The sequence below is a fragment of the Pan troglodytes genome, chromosome 2 (assembly GCF_028858775.2).
Source record: "Pan troglodytes isolate AG18354 chromosome 2, NHGRI_mPanTro3-v2.0_pri, whole genome shotgun sequence".
Taxonomy (NCBI): Eukaryota; Metazoa; Chordata; class Mammalia; order Primates; family Hominidae; genus Pan; species Pan troglodytes.
In genome coordinates, this window is record NC_086015.1 from 34,672,997 (window position 1) to 34,689,366 (window position 16,370).

Here is a 16,370-nt window from a genome sequence, read left to right on the forward strand (position 1 = left end):
ACTTGTGCTTGTCTGAATGCAGGAAACCAGGCCTGTGTAGCCTTCGGTCTGTTCTAACACTGAGGTTTTGTAGTTGAGTGCTGACTGTGGTGCATAAACTGAGCATTCGGATACCTACATATCACACCACAAGGTTTTGGAGGGGCTCACTCTGCTTTAATCCCTGTTTCATCCAGTTTCTCTTTTTCTCCACATGCCTTCACAGAGGCAAGGGGAGCATGCTGAGTCTAGAATTTCTAATCAAAGCTAACCACATCCCTGGCATTGTTGGATAATATTACAAATTAGACACGTTGTTCCTGTTTTGACTCAGAATCACAGCAGGAAGCAGCTAAATAAAACTGAAACAACTCACAAGTGCCTTTCACATAAGTGATTAGGGTAATCGCAGTTCTGTACTTGCCAAAGGGATTCATTCCCTCTTCATTTTTTCCATGGAAAGCTTGCTTTGGGCCACAAGGCCTTCTCTTTGAATGACTGCGCCATTATTGGCCAAGTAGTGCTGATAAATGGTACCTGTGGGTTGTTGTGGGATTTAAGGAGATGATGCTTGGGAGCGCCCAGCACAGTGGCTGGCACACAGTAGGTGCATCCTTTCTTACTTCTTCTTCCCCTGATTAAGGAGAACACTCTACACCAAGACACATACCTCTTCTGAACGGTATAAACCGTTGCTACTGAAAGTGTCTGGACCAGCAGCAGCAGGATCACCCGGGAGCTTATTAGAACTGCACAACCTTGGGTCCTCCGGGGCCTATTGCATTAGCATCTGCCTGTAACAAGGCCTTCAGTGATTTGTTTGCACACTGAAGTGTGAGAAGCACTGGTGTGAACTCACCAGGTAGGGATGGAACCAGAGATGGAGGTCTTATTAACTTCATGCTAGTAACTCCCTGAGCTGATGGGCCCATGAGGAATAAATTTGGTCTAAAGCCTGGTCATTTGGAAATGAGCTAAATATACTTTACTCAGTCAGCTTGTGTAACAGAGCTCTCCAGTGGCATGTGGGTCTTTTTCAGCAGTGACAATAGTTTATTTTTTAAATATACTCCACAAATGTTGTTCTGGTGTGGATCTTAATGTGGAGAAAATCAGACACCTTTTCAGTAAGCATTTCTTTTGTTTCTGTGATCATGTTCATGTTAGTTTATTGTATTTGTATTAGTTTATCTGTGGGACTGTCCCTTAATATTTCCCAAAGCAAGAAGACATTTGCGAATGTTTTCAAGATGCATTGTACAAGATACTGTTTTGAATTGGATCTATGGAGGAGATGTTTGGTGGCCTTGGAAAGCCCTGGAGAGTAATAGTGTGGTTCTAAGAAGAGTTGGCCTGAACCAGTTCATTCCTGGGTTGTTTGCTAAGATTGTCTGCTGAAGGTGGGTACATGGAAAACAAGATGGTAAGCCAAGGAGCATGAAGGGAGGCATGCTGCTGGACCACTTCCAGCTCCCAAATGACTGGATCTTGGCCATCCTGCTTTTCCTGCTAACTTAGAACTGAACTGCTTATTCTAGAAAATGAGAGGCACTGGGGCCATACAGGAAAGGGATATCATTGGACCCAAGTCCTAGACTTTCAGTAGTTTGTTTGCAGGACCAGGGTCCCACCCCTTTTCCAATTGAAATGTAGGCAAGGTGGTGGCAAGCCCATGGCCTAGGCTGTGGGAACTCATAGAACAACCATAGTGATGATCACTGCCTTGGATCGCAGCCTACTCTGAATGTGCGCACCTGTGCTAACTACTTTCAGGTGTGTTGTCTTGTTTCATAGACTTATTACATTTTTATGATGAAGTGAAACCCGTGAATTGGCTCCTCCAGACTTCTTATTTTAATGACAAAAAAGTGGGTCTCCAGAGAGGAGCTGGGATTTTCCAAGATCTCATAGTTTGTTCCTCACTTTTTGTCCATAGGAGAATCATAGAAGAACCAGATAATCTTGTCTCTTATAGAAGGAATACCCTTACCCTTCCACATTCCCATGGTGGTGGTGTGTTTGCTTTTTTATCAGTCTTAACCCATGGGAGGCTGCACACCTTACATAAGAGGCTACCTGTTCTGTTTGCCAAACGGCAGCCCAGACCCATCACTCAGCATGTCCTTGGCAAGAAGCACAACCTCAGGCTGACACTGTTTCCATGTCCGTGAGAAATTATGTGTATAAACGATGGCCAGTAAGATGCTCATCTGTTGGGAAGACAACAGAGGGCAGGGCTGAGAGCGTGGCTTCCCTGCTGATTGCCTGTGTTCAGATCCCAGCTCAGCCGTGTGTAAGCTCTTGGTTCTTGGGGTAACTACTTGTTTTCCTCTCTGAAAAATGGGAGTAGAAATAATGAATACTTTTAATAGGATTATTTTGAGGATAAATGTATTTATTTATGTAGAGAACTTGGCACGGCACCTGGCACAGAGTGAGCACTTAATGAATTTTGACTGTAAATAGTTATTACTGTTCCACTAGATTCAAATTTCTTATCTTTGGCTTTAGCCGGATGAGTGAGGAGATTTGTACCAACGTCATGTATTCTCCTCTTCCCTGCAAATTCCTCCACCTGAGTCCTATTTAGATGCTCCCCATTATAAGGAGTCCTGTGAATCAAAGTGGTATGTTTACTGTAAAGAATGTGGAGGATGCTGTTCACTGCATTGTATTGTTATCTTCATGAGGAAGCCAGGAGACATTTATTTTGGCTCTCTGTTTTAGAAAGGTGTTCTCCTCATGACGACCTGTTTGCCTCTGATCTTAAGGACACTTTGAAGCATACCGAGCAGGGGTCTGCAAACTTCTTTGATAACAGGCAAGATAGTAAATATTTTCAGCTTTGCAGGGCAGAGTCTCTGTCACAGCTACTCAACTCTTCTGTGGTAGCAGCCACAGACAGTGTGTAAGTGATTGGACGTGGCTGTGTTCCAGTACAACTTCATTTACAAAAACAGGGCTCAGGCCAACCCCTGATAGAGATATTCATGGTTTTTGTGTTTCTCTCTCAAATGCTAACTACCAGAAAAGCTTAGAGTCAAATCTGAATCATGCTTCTAGCAAATATGTACCTACACATTTAGCATACTAATATCACTCTTGCTTACCAGTTTTTACCCTGTTTTCTCACATTTATATTCCATTTGTCATAATTATAGCTCCTCTCTTGACTGTATCTTCTTTCACTGTGTTTTTTGTTGTTGTTGTTGTTTTTGGGAATGGGATAGGACTGTAAGTAAATAAATCAATTATATCTTGCTAGCTTAGAAACCAGGACTTGAGAAACCACTTCTGACTCAAAGTTCAATCTATGTGGTTAAATAGGGAAGCAGACCATAAGATGTATGCCCAGTGGTGCACGTTGCTGACTCGCAAGCTATGTGCAGGCTTTAGCATTTAGTGTGGTGTTGTGTGCCCTCTAACCTGAGATGCTGAGAGAGGGGCAGAGAAGACTTCTTGTAGCCACAAAGTTTCATTCCTTCCTCTCTCATTGTTGTAGCATTTCTTTTAAGTGAAAACAGCCTTTTTGGTTTGCTAGCCTATCTCTGGCAGGAAGACAAATTATTTTTTTACAGTATCAGACACGCGGTTTCCTGTCTATGTTTAACTTGCTAGCAGAACATCTCAGCCAGCTGGTTCCCTCTGGACCCATTGTGTCCTTAATGTCGTTGCTTTACACCATCCAGCAAACCCACTCTGTGTATTGATCACATGCTTTGAGCATTTTGTTGACTTCCGTTGCTTTCCGAGTAAGGGAAGTCTTAGAAATGCTGCCCTCTTTCTCCCAAATCTCATTTTGTGTTTGTTCAGCTCCAACACCAGGGAGCTGGCTTCTTGGGGAAATGATTAGTTCTTGCATGTAAGAAATGAAAAGAGTAAATGGTGTTTTGGTAGCTCTGGGGGATTTTAGGTATGCTGCCTTGGAACTGTGCACTCACGCCTCAAAATAGCTGGCTTTCCAGCTGTGCATTTTTGTTTCAAAAGAAACAAACCAGATTTACTTTCTGGTCTAAATGCAGAAGAAAAAATAAGTGTGGAAATATGGTTGAGAAAAGTTGTTAGAAGAGGAAGAAAATTATGGATTAAAGTTGCTAGTCTCATTCCTGAGAAGAGAACTCAGTTATTTGAGGTGATGACTCAGAGCTGAAGCAGCCTTTTGTTGTGAACCAGCCTTGGTTAGAAAGCACACTTGGAATTCATCAATATGGCCCTATGTCTGGCCAAGGAAATAATAAAGATTTTGCATGCTAGAGGACACTGTGACTCAGTTGAAGGAAGCCTAGAATGTATTTGAACTGAATTAAGGCAGAAGCAACTCGCTTTTCAAGATTTTTTTTTTCCTAAGTAGCAAAGTAAACAAAGCTGCACTGAGGCCAGATGTGCTTTCTGGTTGTGAATATTTGTACTCTAGAACCTCATTCTGGTATGAATCAGCAGAGTGGAATCCAGTATGGACACAGGCTGTCTCAAATTCCATCCACTGGATATGAGTGGCCAAGAAAGCAGTCGGACCCATACTGCTGGTGCTGTAGCAAGGTTCTGGTGGTTCCTCTGCAGCCTCAGGTCTCTCCCACTGCAGCCTCCATGTGTTCCATAAACTCCACACCCATGAGTAATGGCAAGAAGGGTCCATTGAGACCTTTTGCTGCTTTGCGAGTGTCTCAGTGTCCCACCAGGGGAAAAAAAAGGCTCAGGGAGGTGGCTAACCACTGTGAAATTGACTTTTATTTCCACCCACGTATACTCCAGAGGCTGTGTTCACCACCATTTGGACATCTGGATGACTTGCCTTTGGAAAGTCCTTTTGTATTCTAAATCGCTCCTGCATGTTACCTGTTGTGGAAAATATCAATTTTGCCATTACAAATTATGCTTTTTTTAAAAAACATGTTAACTTTTAGAGAAATAATTTATATTTGCTTATCTACTTTTAAAAATATACATATATATGCCTTTTGTTGCCTAATTAGAGGATATAGTTGGTTCCAATGTCAAGAACAATTTCTCTGAAATGTAGTCATTAAAATTATTTCCATGTCTTTCATTTTCCAGGCCCCATCCTATTCAAAATACCTGTTTCTTCCACCAGGCTGATGTAGTCATGCTTAGGCTTGGCTGCACATTGGAAACACCTGAGGAGCTTTAAAAACTACTCATTAACTGGGTCTTACTCCTGCAGTTTCTGACTTAATTGGTCTGGGGCCTGGTATCAGGAATTATTTTTTAATTCTTCAAGATATTTTAATATGCAGCCCACATTGGGAACCACTGGACTCAAGACAGTTTGTTCTGCCAAATCTTTTTATATTTTTCGTCACGTTCCCCCTGTAGCCTGGAAAGGGACGGTAACAATTAAAGAATGGCAGCTACCACAGGAAGGAGCCAAAATTATGCCTTCGAAGGTTAGAGGAGGAGAAAAACCAACACCTGTTTTACCCCGTCCTTGGAGGAATAGCAAGACACTTTTAGAGGGGATATTATTTTGTTTTCTACAACAATTTACAAGCAATTGCTTTGGAACAAGGTCAACGGCTTCATTGGGAATAGGCATCTTAGCTTTTAAAACTGATTAAATTATACGTTAAAGGAAAGCACATTTTAAACCTTAATGTGTCCAAAAGGTTGGATGGCAAGGTTTGGGTGCTACTGCCTTGGCAGAGACAAGGCAGGGACCAGGGAGGCTGTGTGCGTGATTTTAGGAGGTGAGAAACTCAGGTGGGAAGGAATTACAGAAGCCTGTGGTTCACCTGGAAAGCCAGGGAGAGAGAGAGGATGTATTCTGGTGACCTAACAGGTATTGTGAATAATGAATATGCTTTTCCAAAGCGATCTGGTCTCCCTGTTGGAGAGCATCCTGAAATAACTTAAGAAATATACCTTGCTTTCAGGTTTCCTGAGAACATGAGGGCCCCTAGACAGAGTACAAGGTGTAATTCAGACAGCCAGCCAGAAAAAGAATTAAAGAATCAGGGCAGGTGTGGGGATCCTAACAAAACCTAAGCTTTTAGTAGTCAGAAAACTGTAATAACACAGAAAAGAAAATGAAAAAAAATCTTGTTCCAAAGAACATATATCAGGTGTGAAACTCTCTTTGTGGGAGGACAGATGTGTCATCATTTCCTGGACAAAGCCTGGTACCTTGTAGGCACCCTCCTAATGTTGGTTGCCCTCCTTTTAAAGTCAGAGCAAGAGAAGTAGCAGGAATCTATATCCTAAGGAGGAACATAAAGGGTGAAAAGCACAGTGGAAGGGATGCCTAAAAGAGCAAAGGCTGAATCAGGGTTTTAATGGCCTGAAATGACCAATTTTCTAAAACTTGACAGGTAGATGTAAAATCAGACATATAGGTTCAAACAATCAATTGCAAAGGAGCACTTGTCAAAACACTGGCTGGGAATCTGCTCATGTGATGAAGACCCCAGGGTTTAGAGGTGAGTTAAGGTCATTTTGAAATCAGGATGATCTGGCTGAAAGAATCAAAACAAAACAGAAAGAACAAACCATCAGGAGCCTTAAACTCCACTTGGTGGAAGAGGAGGTGAGAGTCCTGCTGTAATCTTTGCTACACAAGTTATATTCCAAGTATTATATCTGTGTCTATCAAAACACATGATGAAGAATCTTAAATAGCAAGCGTGGTTTCAGAGAATAGATCACTTTATCCTTAGAAAAAAGGTCCTGGCATTTATTGGGCGCTATATGCTGGGCAGGCTGATTTTAGGGTCTGATAAATATGTCAGACTTTAGAGTCTCATAAATGTATCTCTGGAAAAGTAACCAAAGAAAACATGGCTGTTCAACCTGAAAATGAAATGATTTATGGGTTATGAGTTTAATATCCAGCAGGAGTTTAATAGTTCTCATCCCATAGAAAATGGATTCATTTTGTTACTTTTTGCTTTAGAGAACAGCAGAAGGACCAATAATAGAAGCACACAGAGGCTACATTTGACTTAATGTAAAGAATAATTTTAAACATATCCCAATATTTAGACTTTATCCCAATATATCTGCAGTTAGAAATATTGTGATTTGATTATGGAATGATAACAAAGGAATGATGTCCTTCTACCATAACATTTTCAGGCAGAGGTTTTACCTCTACCTCTCATGGGTATTCTAGAAAGAGATTATCATACTGGATTAGAATACATGCAAGGCTTTTCCATCTGGGAGAGAGATAAGAAGGAAATAATACAAAGGAGACTGTGCCACGGGATAGGAGAGGTGGCGAATAGCTTTGTTCTGAAATATGTGCAGTTGGAATAAAACAACCACATTGATTGGAGAGAAGACTTCTTTCATCATTTGGGGAAAAAATACTCTCAAAATATATCCAGAATGTCAAACAGTGCTATCAATAGCTAGAAGTTAAATTAAATCCTTCATTGCTAGTGAGCTTACTGTCCTTTTGTTGTTTAATTGAAATGACTTTTTATTGTTTGCCTAAATTGGTGTGCTTTTTACTAGGATGATGGATGGGGAAGCATACCTCATTCTACACTCCTCCACCAGTTAATTGACTAGAAAATTATCATGGACCATTTTCTCATTGGCTAGTGCTGAATACACCTGTACCAGAGCTTTGCAAACAATTCCACTAAGAAATTTTTTGTAGGAGGAAAGCATCTCTATGGCAGAGTACCAAAGAACTTAACTTTATTTTTGCTAAACTGTTTAGCAAGAATAAAATTTACCTCTGAAACTTGAATGTGTAAATGAATCACTGAGAGAACTTTTAAATGCAGATTCTGATTCAGTTAGTTGAGGACAGCGCTAAGACTCTGCATTTCCAGTAAGTTCCCAGGGGATGCTGATGGCTGCTGGTCTGCGGGCACACTTAGAATAACGAGGTGACAAGTTATTCTTTATGTAACACGCCAACAAAATTTTTAAAGGTACAGAAAATGATGGCAAGATCTTTGAACTCTGCAATATGAAGCATATATGTGAGTGCTTAGCTTTCACTCTCTTTCTGTGTGTGTGTGTGTGTGTGTGTATAGAGATACTAAGACACAGATACATTCACATATATACATCTAAATATATATACAGTACAGTCCATATTCAGATTTCTTCAAGGTTATGGGTCTATTGTTTAAATTCAGAATCCAGTCAAGGACAACACATTAAAATTGATTGTTTTGCCTCTACAGTGTGTTTTTTTGGTTTTCATGACATTGACTTTGATTTGAATAGGTCAGACCATTTCAGGTACTTTATAAAGGCACTTTGTAGATTTGTCTGATGATTTGATTAATTCAGATTAAACATTTTTGTAAAGATTCTGGTGTTTTTATTGTAGGAAGTTTTTTTAAAACAGTAATTCTGCAAAAAAGCAAGGTTTACCATTTGTATTCAGTCATATTAGTAGCAAGACGACTACAGATGCATACTTGGATGATAAAACAAGTTTAAAAGCTCAAGAAAATGATAACTATAAAAGCCAGGAATAGTGATTACTTTTTAGAGGAAGGGAGGGATCTCCGATTGAGTTGGGGAACATGAACAGACTTCTGGGGTGGCCAGCAAAATTATATTTTCTGACCTGACCAGTGGTTACAAGAGTGTTGATCTTATAGTAATTCACTAAGCCAGACACTTGTTTTATGCACTTTTCTGTATCTGTGTTTTATTTTGGAATGAATTCTTTTTCACAAGAGAGAAATCAGAGTAATTTCTCTAATTTTGAGGGCCATACCATGCTCTTGGGCTAAGTATATTATTTTAAATACCCTTAGGAGAAAGGAAAAAGGAAGAGAGGGCTAACTTTTTTTGGGGGGTGGGTTGGGAGGGCAGGGGGAGATGTTCTCGTTCTGTTGCCCAGGCTAAAATGCAGTGGCACCATTATAGCTCACTGCAGTCTTGAACTTCTGGGCTTGTGATCCTCCTGCCTCAGCCTTTTAAGTAGCTCAGATTACATGCCCACACCACCACATCCAGCTAATTTTTTTTTTTTTTATATACAGACAGGGTCTCAATATATTGCCCAGGCTGGTGTCAAACTCCTGGGGCTTAAGTGATCCTCCCACCTCAGCCTCACAAAGTGCTGGGATTACAGGTGTGAGGCACCATATCTGCCCCCTATTTTTTTTTTAATCATCTGAGTGGCTTCAAAGCTTTTGTTCTTTCCATACCACCAAGCTATCTCCTTAACAATGAACTGTGAGATCCATTTAATAATTCTGAAAATTTCCAGTCACTTCTGTCACTCATAGAGGCCAGACTTAGTTGCAAATAAGGAGCCATTTGCAAATGTCAGAGTCTTGTTACATAAATATTTTTTTAAAGACAAATGTCAAATTCTTTTTTTTTCTGTCTTCCAAAGATAAATGTTAGTATGCCATAAAAAAAAATACAAACTGGCAGAAAACCTCAAGGGGAAATCCTGTGGTATACTTTCCGTTGGAGTGATTGAAAAGTAAACAATTTGTCTTATAACTTGAGTATGCATGTGCGCACACACATGCACACGCGCGTGCGTGCACACACACGTTGCTCTCAGCCTCTTTTATGTCCTTTGTTATGCCGACACCAGTTCCTAAAAGGAACTTAAAACTGAACCTCCCTTATCCACTATTTTAAATAAAAGTCACTTGGTTAAAAAAATAAAAGCATTAAATTAAGGCCAACTTGGTAAATAAAATCCTATGTGGATCAGTTAATGTGTCTTGATAAAAAGCAAATCAACATAGCTGAATTTGGGAGATAGGCTCCTACTTTAATATTTGAAGTAGTTTGGCAATTCCTCCACTCGGTAAAGGAGTTTAGGGCAAACATTTAGTGGGATACTAATTTATCCGAGCAATAGAAAGGGACATGGATGACAGTTTTTCGCACACCTTGGTGTATTAGTGCACTAATGAGCCTCAGATGCCAAGAGAGATTCTTGTGAAGTTGGCAGTGAAGCTCTAGCCGCAAGGATGTTCACATGCCAGCATGTTCACCTAAAGCGAGAGTATATATGCAACTGGCTGAGATCCAAAGAAGGAAACTGTGCTAAAGAGAGATAGCTGAGGGGAAGGAAGAACTTCCTGTCTCAAGTCATGTTAATTATAACATTAAAAGGACAGCATTCATTTATTGAGTACTTACTAGGAACAACTTTTACTTAACAAGAATACTTATTTACTAAGTAGACAAAAATGTTGTAGAAGCAACCAAGGTTCAGTATCCTCCTCTGTAAAACGGGGGTAAGAGAATCTAACTCATACATAGGGTTATTGGAGAAATAAAGTAGATCATGTTTACGAAATAAATTGTCCGGTGCCTAACCCAACAAAGCACATCGTATATGAGTTATCTTTCTTATTGTTACAAGATTTCAAAGGAGGGCTTCTCCTCATTCTCCACTGCGGAGCTCCCTTCCCACTCCACAGAAGCTCCGACAGCATCCACAGTTGTCCATGTGCAGCACAACAAATCAAGCCAGGCAGATCTCCCATTGGCACTAGTTACCAACTTCCTAGAGAAACCCATCAATCTCAAAATTCCTGCTCTAGCAAGTCCTGGAAAAGAGACTAGAGCCCAAATGCCTTCACTCTGCCAAGGGAGCTTCCCTTTTTGTGTGTCTGTGCCATGGACTTCTTGAAGTAGGGAAGCCTGTGGAACCCTTCTCACTGTGATGTTTTTTAAATGCATAAAATAGAACATGGAGTATTTCAAAGAAAACCAATTACATTGAAATACAATGACCAAATATTTTAAAAATGAATTTGTGTTATAGTAATATATGTTTCTATAATAATGCTTTAAATAACAATAGCAGCAGATCTAAACAATTGAAATGTCTAAATGGTGAGTGTAAGTCACATGCTGAGACGTCTGCAACAACAAACTCATAGGTACAGCTGATACTAGGAAATATTAATTTTTAATTAAAGGTTAGAGAAAAAAAGATGCAATTTTTGCCCATTCAAATTCACAGACCCACTGAACTCTATTTATGGAACCCAGGCTAAAAATGTTTACTATTATAGCCTCATTTTTTTATGGGCCTTGGATAAATTCCACCCTTATTTTTAATGCCCTTCAGAGCTATATCTAGTTCAATGTTATTACTATTCATGGAAGGTCCCAATAGTGCAACAATTATGTTTTGAGCTGTGCTAAGATCTAGGCCATGAGAATAGGCTCTGAGAAAAGAAAAATATTTGGGGGTTCTCCTTCACATAAAACTTTTTATTTCCTGGCAGGAAAAAGATGCATATTTACAGAGACACTACTAAACTGTGGTTCTTAGTTCAGAACAAAGGAATATAATCCCCATACCCAAAATATACTCCTTTAGACACATTATACAAGAATTGCCAATGTCAGTCGGTGGATGGCTGTAAAATCACTTAGTCCAGGCTACACTAAAGAAAAACACTTTATCAAATTGGGAGCTTATATAAAGTCATTCTTCCCCTCCCCCCCCAACCCACACCCCCCACCCCCGCCCGCACAAACACAGGGTCTTGCTCTGTTACCCAGGCTGGAATGCAGTGGCAGGATCATAGTGTGCTGCAGCCTTGAACTCCTGCCTCAAGTAAAGTAATCCTCCTGCCTCAGCCACCCTAATAGCTGGGACTACAGGAAGCACCACAGTGTCTGGCTAATTTTTTTTTTTTTTTTTAAGTTTGTGTAGAGACAGTCTCACTATGTTGCCCAGGCTAGTCTCAAACTCCTAGGCTCAAGTGATCCTCCCGCCAAAGTGCTAGGATTTCAGGTGTGAGCCACCACACCCAGCCTAAGGTCATTGTCATTCTTAGTTGGCTCTCACCAATATGAAATTTAGAGATCAGGTATGGGGTTGAGATCAGAAGTCTCTCCAATCAGGCAATGCTCATTGTAAATACCAGCTTTGCTGTTGCCTAAATTTATCATCTTGGAAAATTACTTAAACTGTCTGATCTTTAGCTTCCCTATCTGTAAAATGGGGTTTATAATAATAGCAGTTTCTACCTCATAGGGTTTTTCTATCAATTAAATTTAAATATTCTATAAAATCCTTAGCACACAGCCAGGAACTTAGTAAGTGTTCAGTTTATGAGTTTCTCTGTAACTGGCGGCTGATGAAAAGCATTTCCTGTTGGTCTTTGACTAAAGGAGATGCTGGCTTGTACCTACACCAACAGCTGTTGGGTTTTCTAGTAGCAACCCAAGGGTTAATACTGCCAGAGGGTGTGGGTGGCTCCTGTTTAGATAAAGCCACATCCCAAAGCTTCCTTCCAGCCCTGGTTGCTATTGTTAGAGTTTTTCACCACCTCTTTGAAGTTTCAAGATTGACAGATGTTATTCAAGAATTCCTCCCCCTCAAATTTTTTAAGTGTAAGTCTTCTAAAGAAATAACAGGAAATTTTAGGAGAAAGTAAAACTTTGGTTTCTGACATTGAACTGGGGATTTCTAGAATCTTCTTCAGTCAGTGCCACACATAAGGGGATTTCTGTTTTTGTGTTTCCTTTAGGCTAAAAAGGAATTGAAATTAGCAAATACGACTGTTTTTATAGATATTTAGGAATTGTAAAATAAAATTATCCATGATGAATCAACATTTCATCTGGATGTTTTAGTGAATTAAGGACAAAGCTAAGTAATTATGCAGTTAATATTTAAATTTTTTCAAATTGTATTTCTCGTATGTGAAAAAAAATTGACTACATATTCACATTTGGCCAAAGTGAAGTCTCTCCAGATTCTGCCAATGAGGTTATTAAAATAACACCTCTAGAACAGGGGTCAGCAAAGTTTTTCTGTGAAGGGCCAGATAGTAAATATTTTAGGCTTTCTGGGCCAGATAAGATCTCTGTTGCATGAACCTCTTAGTTTTATTGTTTTTTAAACAACTCTTTAAAAATGGGGATGGAAATCATTCTTAGGTCATAGGACTATACAAAAGCAGGCCATGGACTTCTGAGCCATAGTTTGTCAAACCTTGCTGTAAAATATAAAAAATTTGAGAAGTATCATTCCACATAAGTAATCATTCAGCTTCTAAAACAAACGTTTGTTGAATACCATAAATTGCCCCATTCTGCCCCAGGTGCTGTGTATATCATGATGATCAAAACAGACCTGGCCACTACCCTGCTTTGTCAGGAGAGAAGCAATCAGATAATCAAGTGGATTTCTGATTATAAGATGTTCTGTGTAGTTACAGACACAGAGACCGGAGACAAGTGGGTACTTCAAACAAACACATTCATTGGATACCACATATAATAGAGGTGGAGTTTCAGGCAGGGAGCATTGTGGAAGTGGTAAGCCTAAGTGGAAATGCTGACTGCTGGATCGGCTGTTGTGTTTGAATTTGTGTTGTGTTCATCTGCCCCCTTAATTTTGTTTGCTGGACAACAGGGACAGTCCATACATCTCCACAAGAGCATCTTTTTTTTCTTTTGCATTCAATCATTCTGTAATTGCTTTGTCCCACCCCATTTCTGCCCTACTCTTGCCTGTTCTTTGTCCCAATCCAAGCCTCCCAGTGTAAGAATTTATGTTTTTAAGGATCAATCACCAAATTTTCTCACTTCCCCGATACTTTTAAAATGCATTCATATATCTTTCCAAAAAATGGTGATTTTTTTCCCTCTTGGTTGCTGGAATTCTGATATCTTGGGGTTACTTCTCTGGTTACTAGACCCAAGATTTTCATCTAGAATATATAGTCAGTGGAAGTTGGCATTTCCACTCAGACTTACCTTAAGAACAAGTAATCATATTACACATAAACCTTAAAAATGGATATGTACTAGCTTCATTTCTCACTGTTTCGTTAGATGAAAGTTTCAGATGCTGGGCCAAGCGCAGTGGCTCACGCCTGTAATCCCAGCACTTTTGGAGGCCAAGGCGGGCAGATCACAAGGTCAGGAGTTCAAGACCAGCCTGGCCAACATGGTGAAACCCCGTCTCCACTAAAAATACAAAAAAAAAAAAAAAAAAAAAAAGCCGGGCATAGAGGCTAAGGCAGGAGAATGGCTTGAACCCAGGAGGCAAGGTTGCAGTGAGCAGAGATCGTGCCATTGCACTGCTGCCTGGGTGACAGAGCAAGACTCCATCTCGAGAAAAAAAAAAGAAAGTATCAGATGCTGAAGTAGCTATGTAGACTGGGGTATATAACCTGGGGTTCATCATCATGAGCCAGGAAAATTTAGGATATGAACACACATGAGGAGTTTAGGAGTGGAGGTTTAATAGGCAGAAGAGAAGAGAAAGAGAAACAATTCTCTCTGTAGAGAAAGGAGTCTCCAAGCGGAAAGGACGGGCCAGTGGTGAATGTGCTGGATTTTATAGTCCCGTTTGAAGAGGCAGTGTCTGATTTACATAGGGCTCACAGATTGGTTCAATCAGGTATGACGTTTACACAGTGCATGGGGAAGACTGATCACCCCACCCTAATCTTATTATGCAAATGGGCTTTCCAGTTGATCAGCACCATCTGGTCTGTTCTTTATTGTACACATGGCTGACAAAGAGAAGGGAAGATGGAGCTGCCATCTTGAACATGTCCTTAGTTCCTGCTGGCATTCACCCGTGCAAGCTCCCAGCTTGCCTGTCTATGTCTGAAGCTCAACTTTACAGGCTGCTCTTTGTTAGAAAATGATTTGGGGCTGCTTTTCATTAAAAAGAAACACCTTACCGAGGACTTCCATACCCTTACTATCTGCCCAAGTAATTTCTTCTTAACTCCTTTATCAGTATCATTTAGGTAATGGGTTCCCCTTGAGAGAATTTGGTTATATCCTCATTCTACCTGGACTATATTCTCATCACTTTTTTTTTTCTCTTCAAACACCTACTGTAGGTGAAAACTGACAAATGAATAATCAAAAGATCCTTTTCTGACACGGAGTTTGGTTCCATACCACCTACCCATTTTTTTCCTTTCTATTCCGCAGGTGCAGAGTGGTCAGTATGGGATAATTGCTCTTCCTTAAGTAGATCATATATTCTTTCTCCTTAACATAGCACTCTTTCCACTCGTCACTGACTTTTCCCATTCTTCAGAGACCAACTTAAAGGCAGTTTTTTGCTACTGTGCCTTCCACGTTTCTCTAAGCTTTTCCACATTCCACTAATATATAGATTACATTGTATGTTTAGCCCCTATCCCAGATGCCATATATTGCTTACTTGTATATGTGCCCTAAGTCCTCTACTGGGTACTCTCTGAGGGCAGTGCCATGCCCAACATAGACACTCAGTAGTGATATATTTAATGAATGATTCTAGGATCTGAGCATGAGGCCTGCTCATTAATGGGTACTTTGGAGGGCAGATGGATGACACATAAAGCAATAGAATTCTGCATGTTTGCCCAATGAAAGCAGCCCAGCACAAGCTCCCAGTGAACTAGAGCTGCCTTTTGCTCTCTCCTGTCCACTGTCTGTTTCTATTCATGTCCTTCTTCCAAAGAGGAAAACTGTTTCACCAGAGCCAACAAGGCCAGCACGTGAAACAAAGTTTGAGGCACAAGATATTATAGTTAGATATCTGGTGCTAAGGACTCTCCTTGTCAGCCCACAGGGGCCTGCTTCAGAATTCCAAGTCAAAAAACTGCAGCATTTCCATTTTTAACTTGTTTTACCTTTGCGGCAATGTTTCCATTGTTGCTATTAAATATTTCAGTTCCATGAAACTACAATTCGTATGCACACTGAAAAGAGGAATGTTGGGTGGATGTAAGATAACTGTCCAAAGAGATCCTTTCCATGGACTCCTCTCCCTGTCACCCATGGGCCCAGGTGATCAGAGCAGAACAGAACAGATCAGAGCAGAACAAGTTGGAGTTTGAAAAAGAGCAAAGATTTTGGTGCAAACTGTGGCACACTCTGTGTTTTTACCAGGTATCATGCATGCAGATTTTTTGAAGGCAGAAGCTGTGTCATTTTTTTCCATGTTCCCAATGTCCTGAGCTTAGATAACACTCAGTAAATGGTTTGTCTTTTTATTTGGCAATATTGAGGACCTGCTGTGTGCTAAGTGCAGTTTACAGTAGTGAAGAAGACATGGTCCCTTCCAGCATGGAGTTCCCTGTCCATGGGGGATGGCAAGAGTAGGGAAAGACAGATGTGAAATCAAGAGGTAGAGTCATCGTTCATTTAGTTTAAGTTGTACTGAATTGTTACCTAGGAAAAGTATAAGGTGCTATGAAAATGTATAAAATAAGACAATTTTCCAAGTTTTTCTAGGCCTCTCTTAAGGAGCGACATTTAAGCTGAAGTTTGAAGGAAGAGTAGGAGATGACGAACAGATGACCAGAGACAGGGAAGACTGAACGAGCATGCACTTGCATCCCTGAAATAAAAATTAACAATATCGTATCTACAAAAACTATGCAGATGCTAAAATCTGTAGATGCTCAGGCATGAACCCACTTCCTGACAGTACTTACCTACCACATCCA

At 40.3% G+C, this 16,370-nt stretch overlaps 1 protein-coding gene across 4 annotated transcripts in view; it reads left to right on the forward strand.

Annotated features, from left to right (window-relative positions):
• TGFBR2 (transforming growth factor beta receptor 2) overlaps positions 1–16,370 on the forward strand; it is an 87,396-nt gene that overhangs the window by 48,506 nt on the left and 22,520 nt on the right. For 2 of the 4 annotated variants that reach the window (XM_054680490.2, XM_054680491.2), the window contains one exon: positions 6,306–6,413. The exons of the other annotated variants lie outside the window; for them this stretch is intronic. In XM_054680490.2, coding sequence (XP_054536465.1) covers positions 6,306–6,413 — 108 coding nt within the window. The remainder of the gene's footprint in view (positions 1–6,305; positions 6,414–16,370) is intronic. 4 annotated transcript variants of the gene reach the window in all.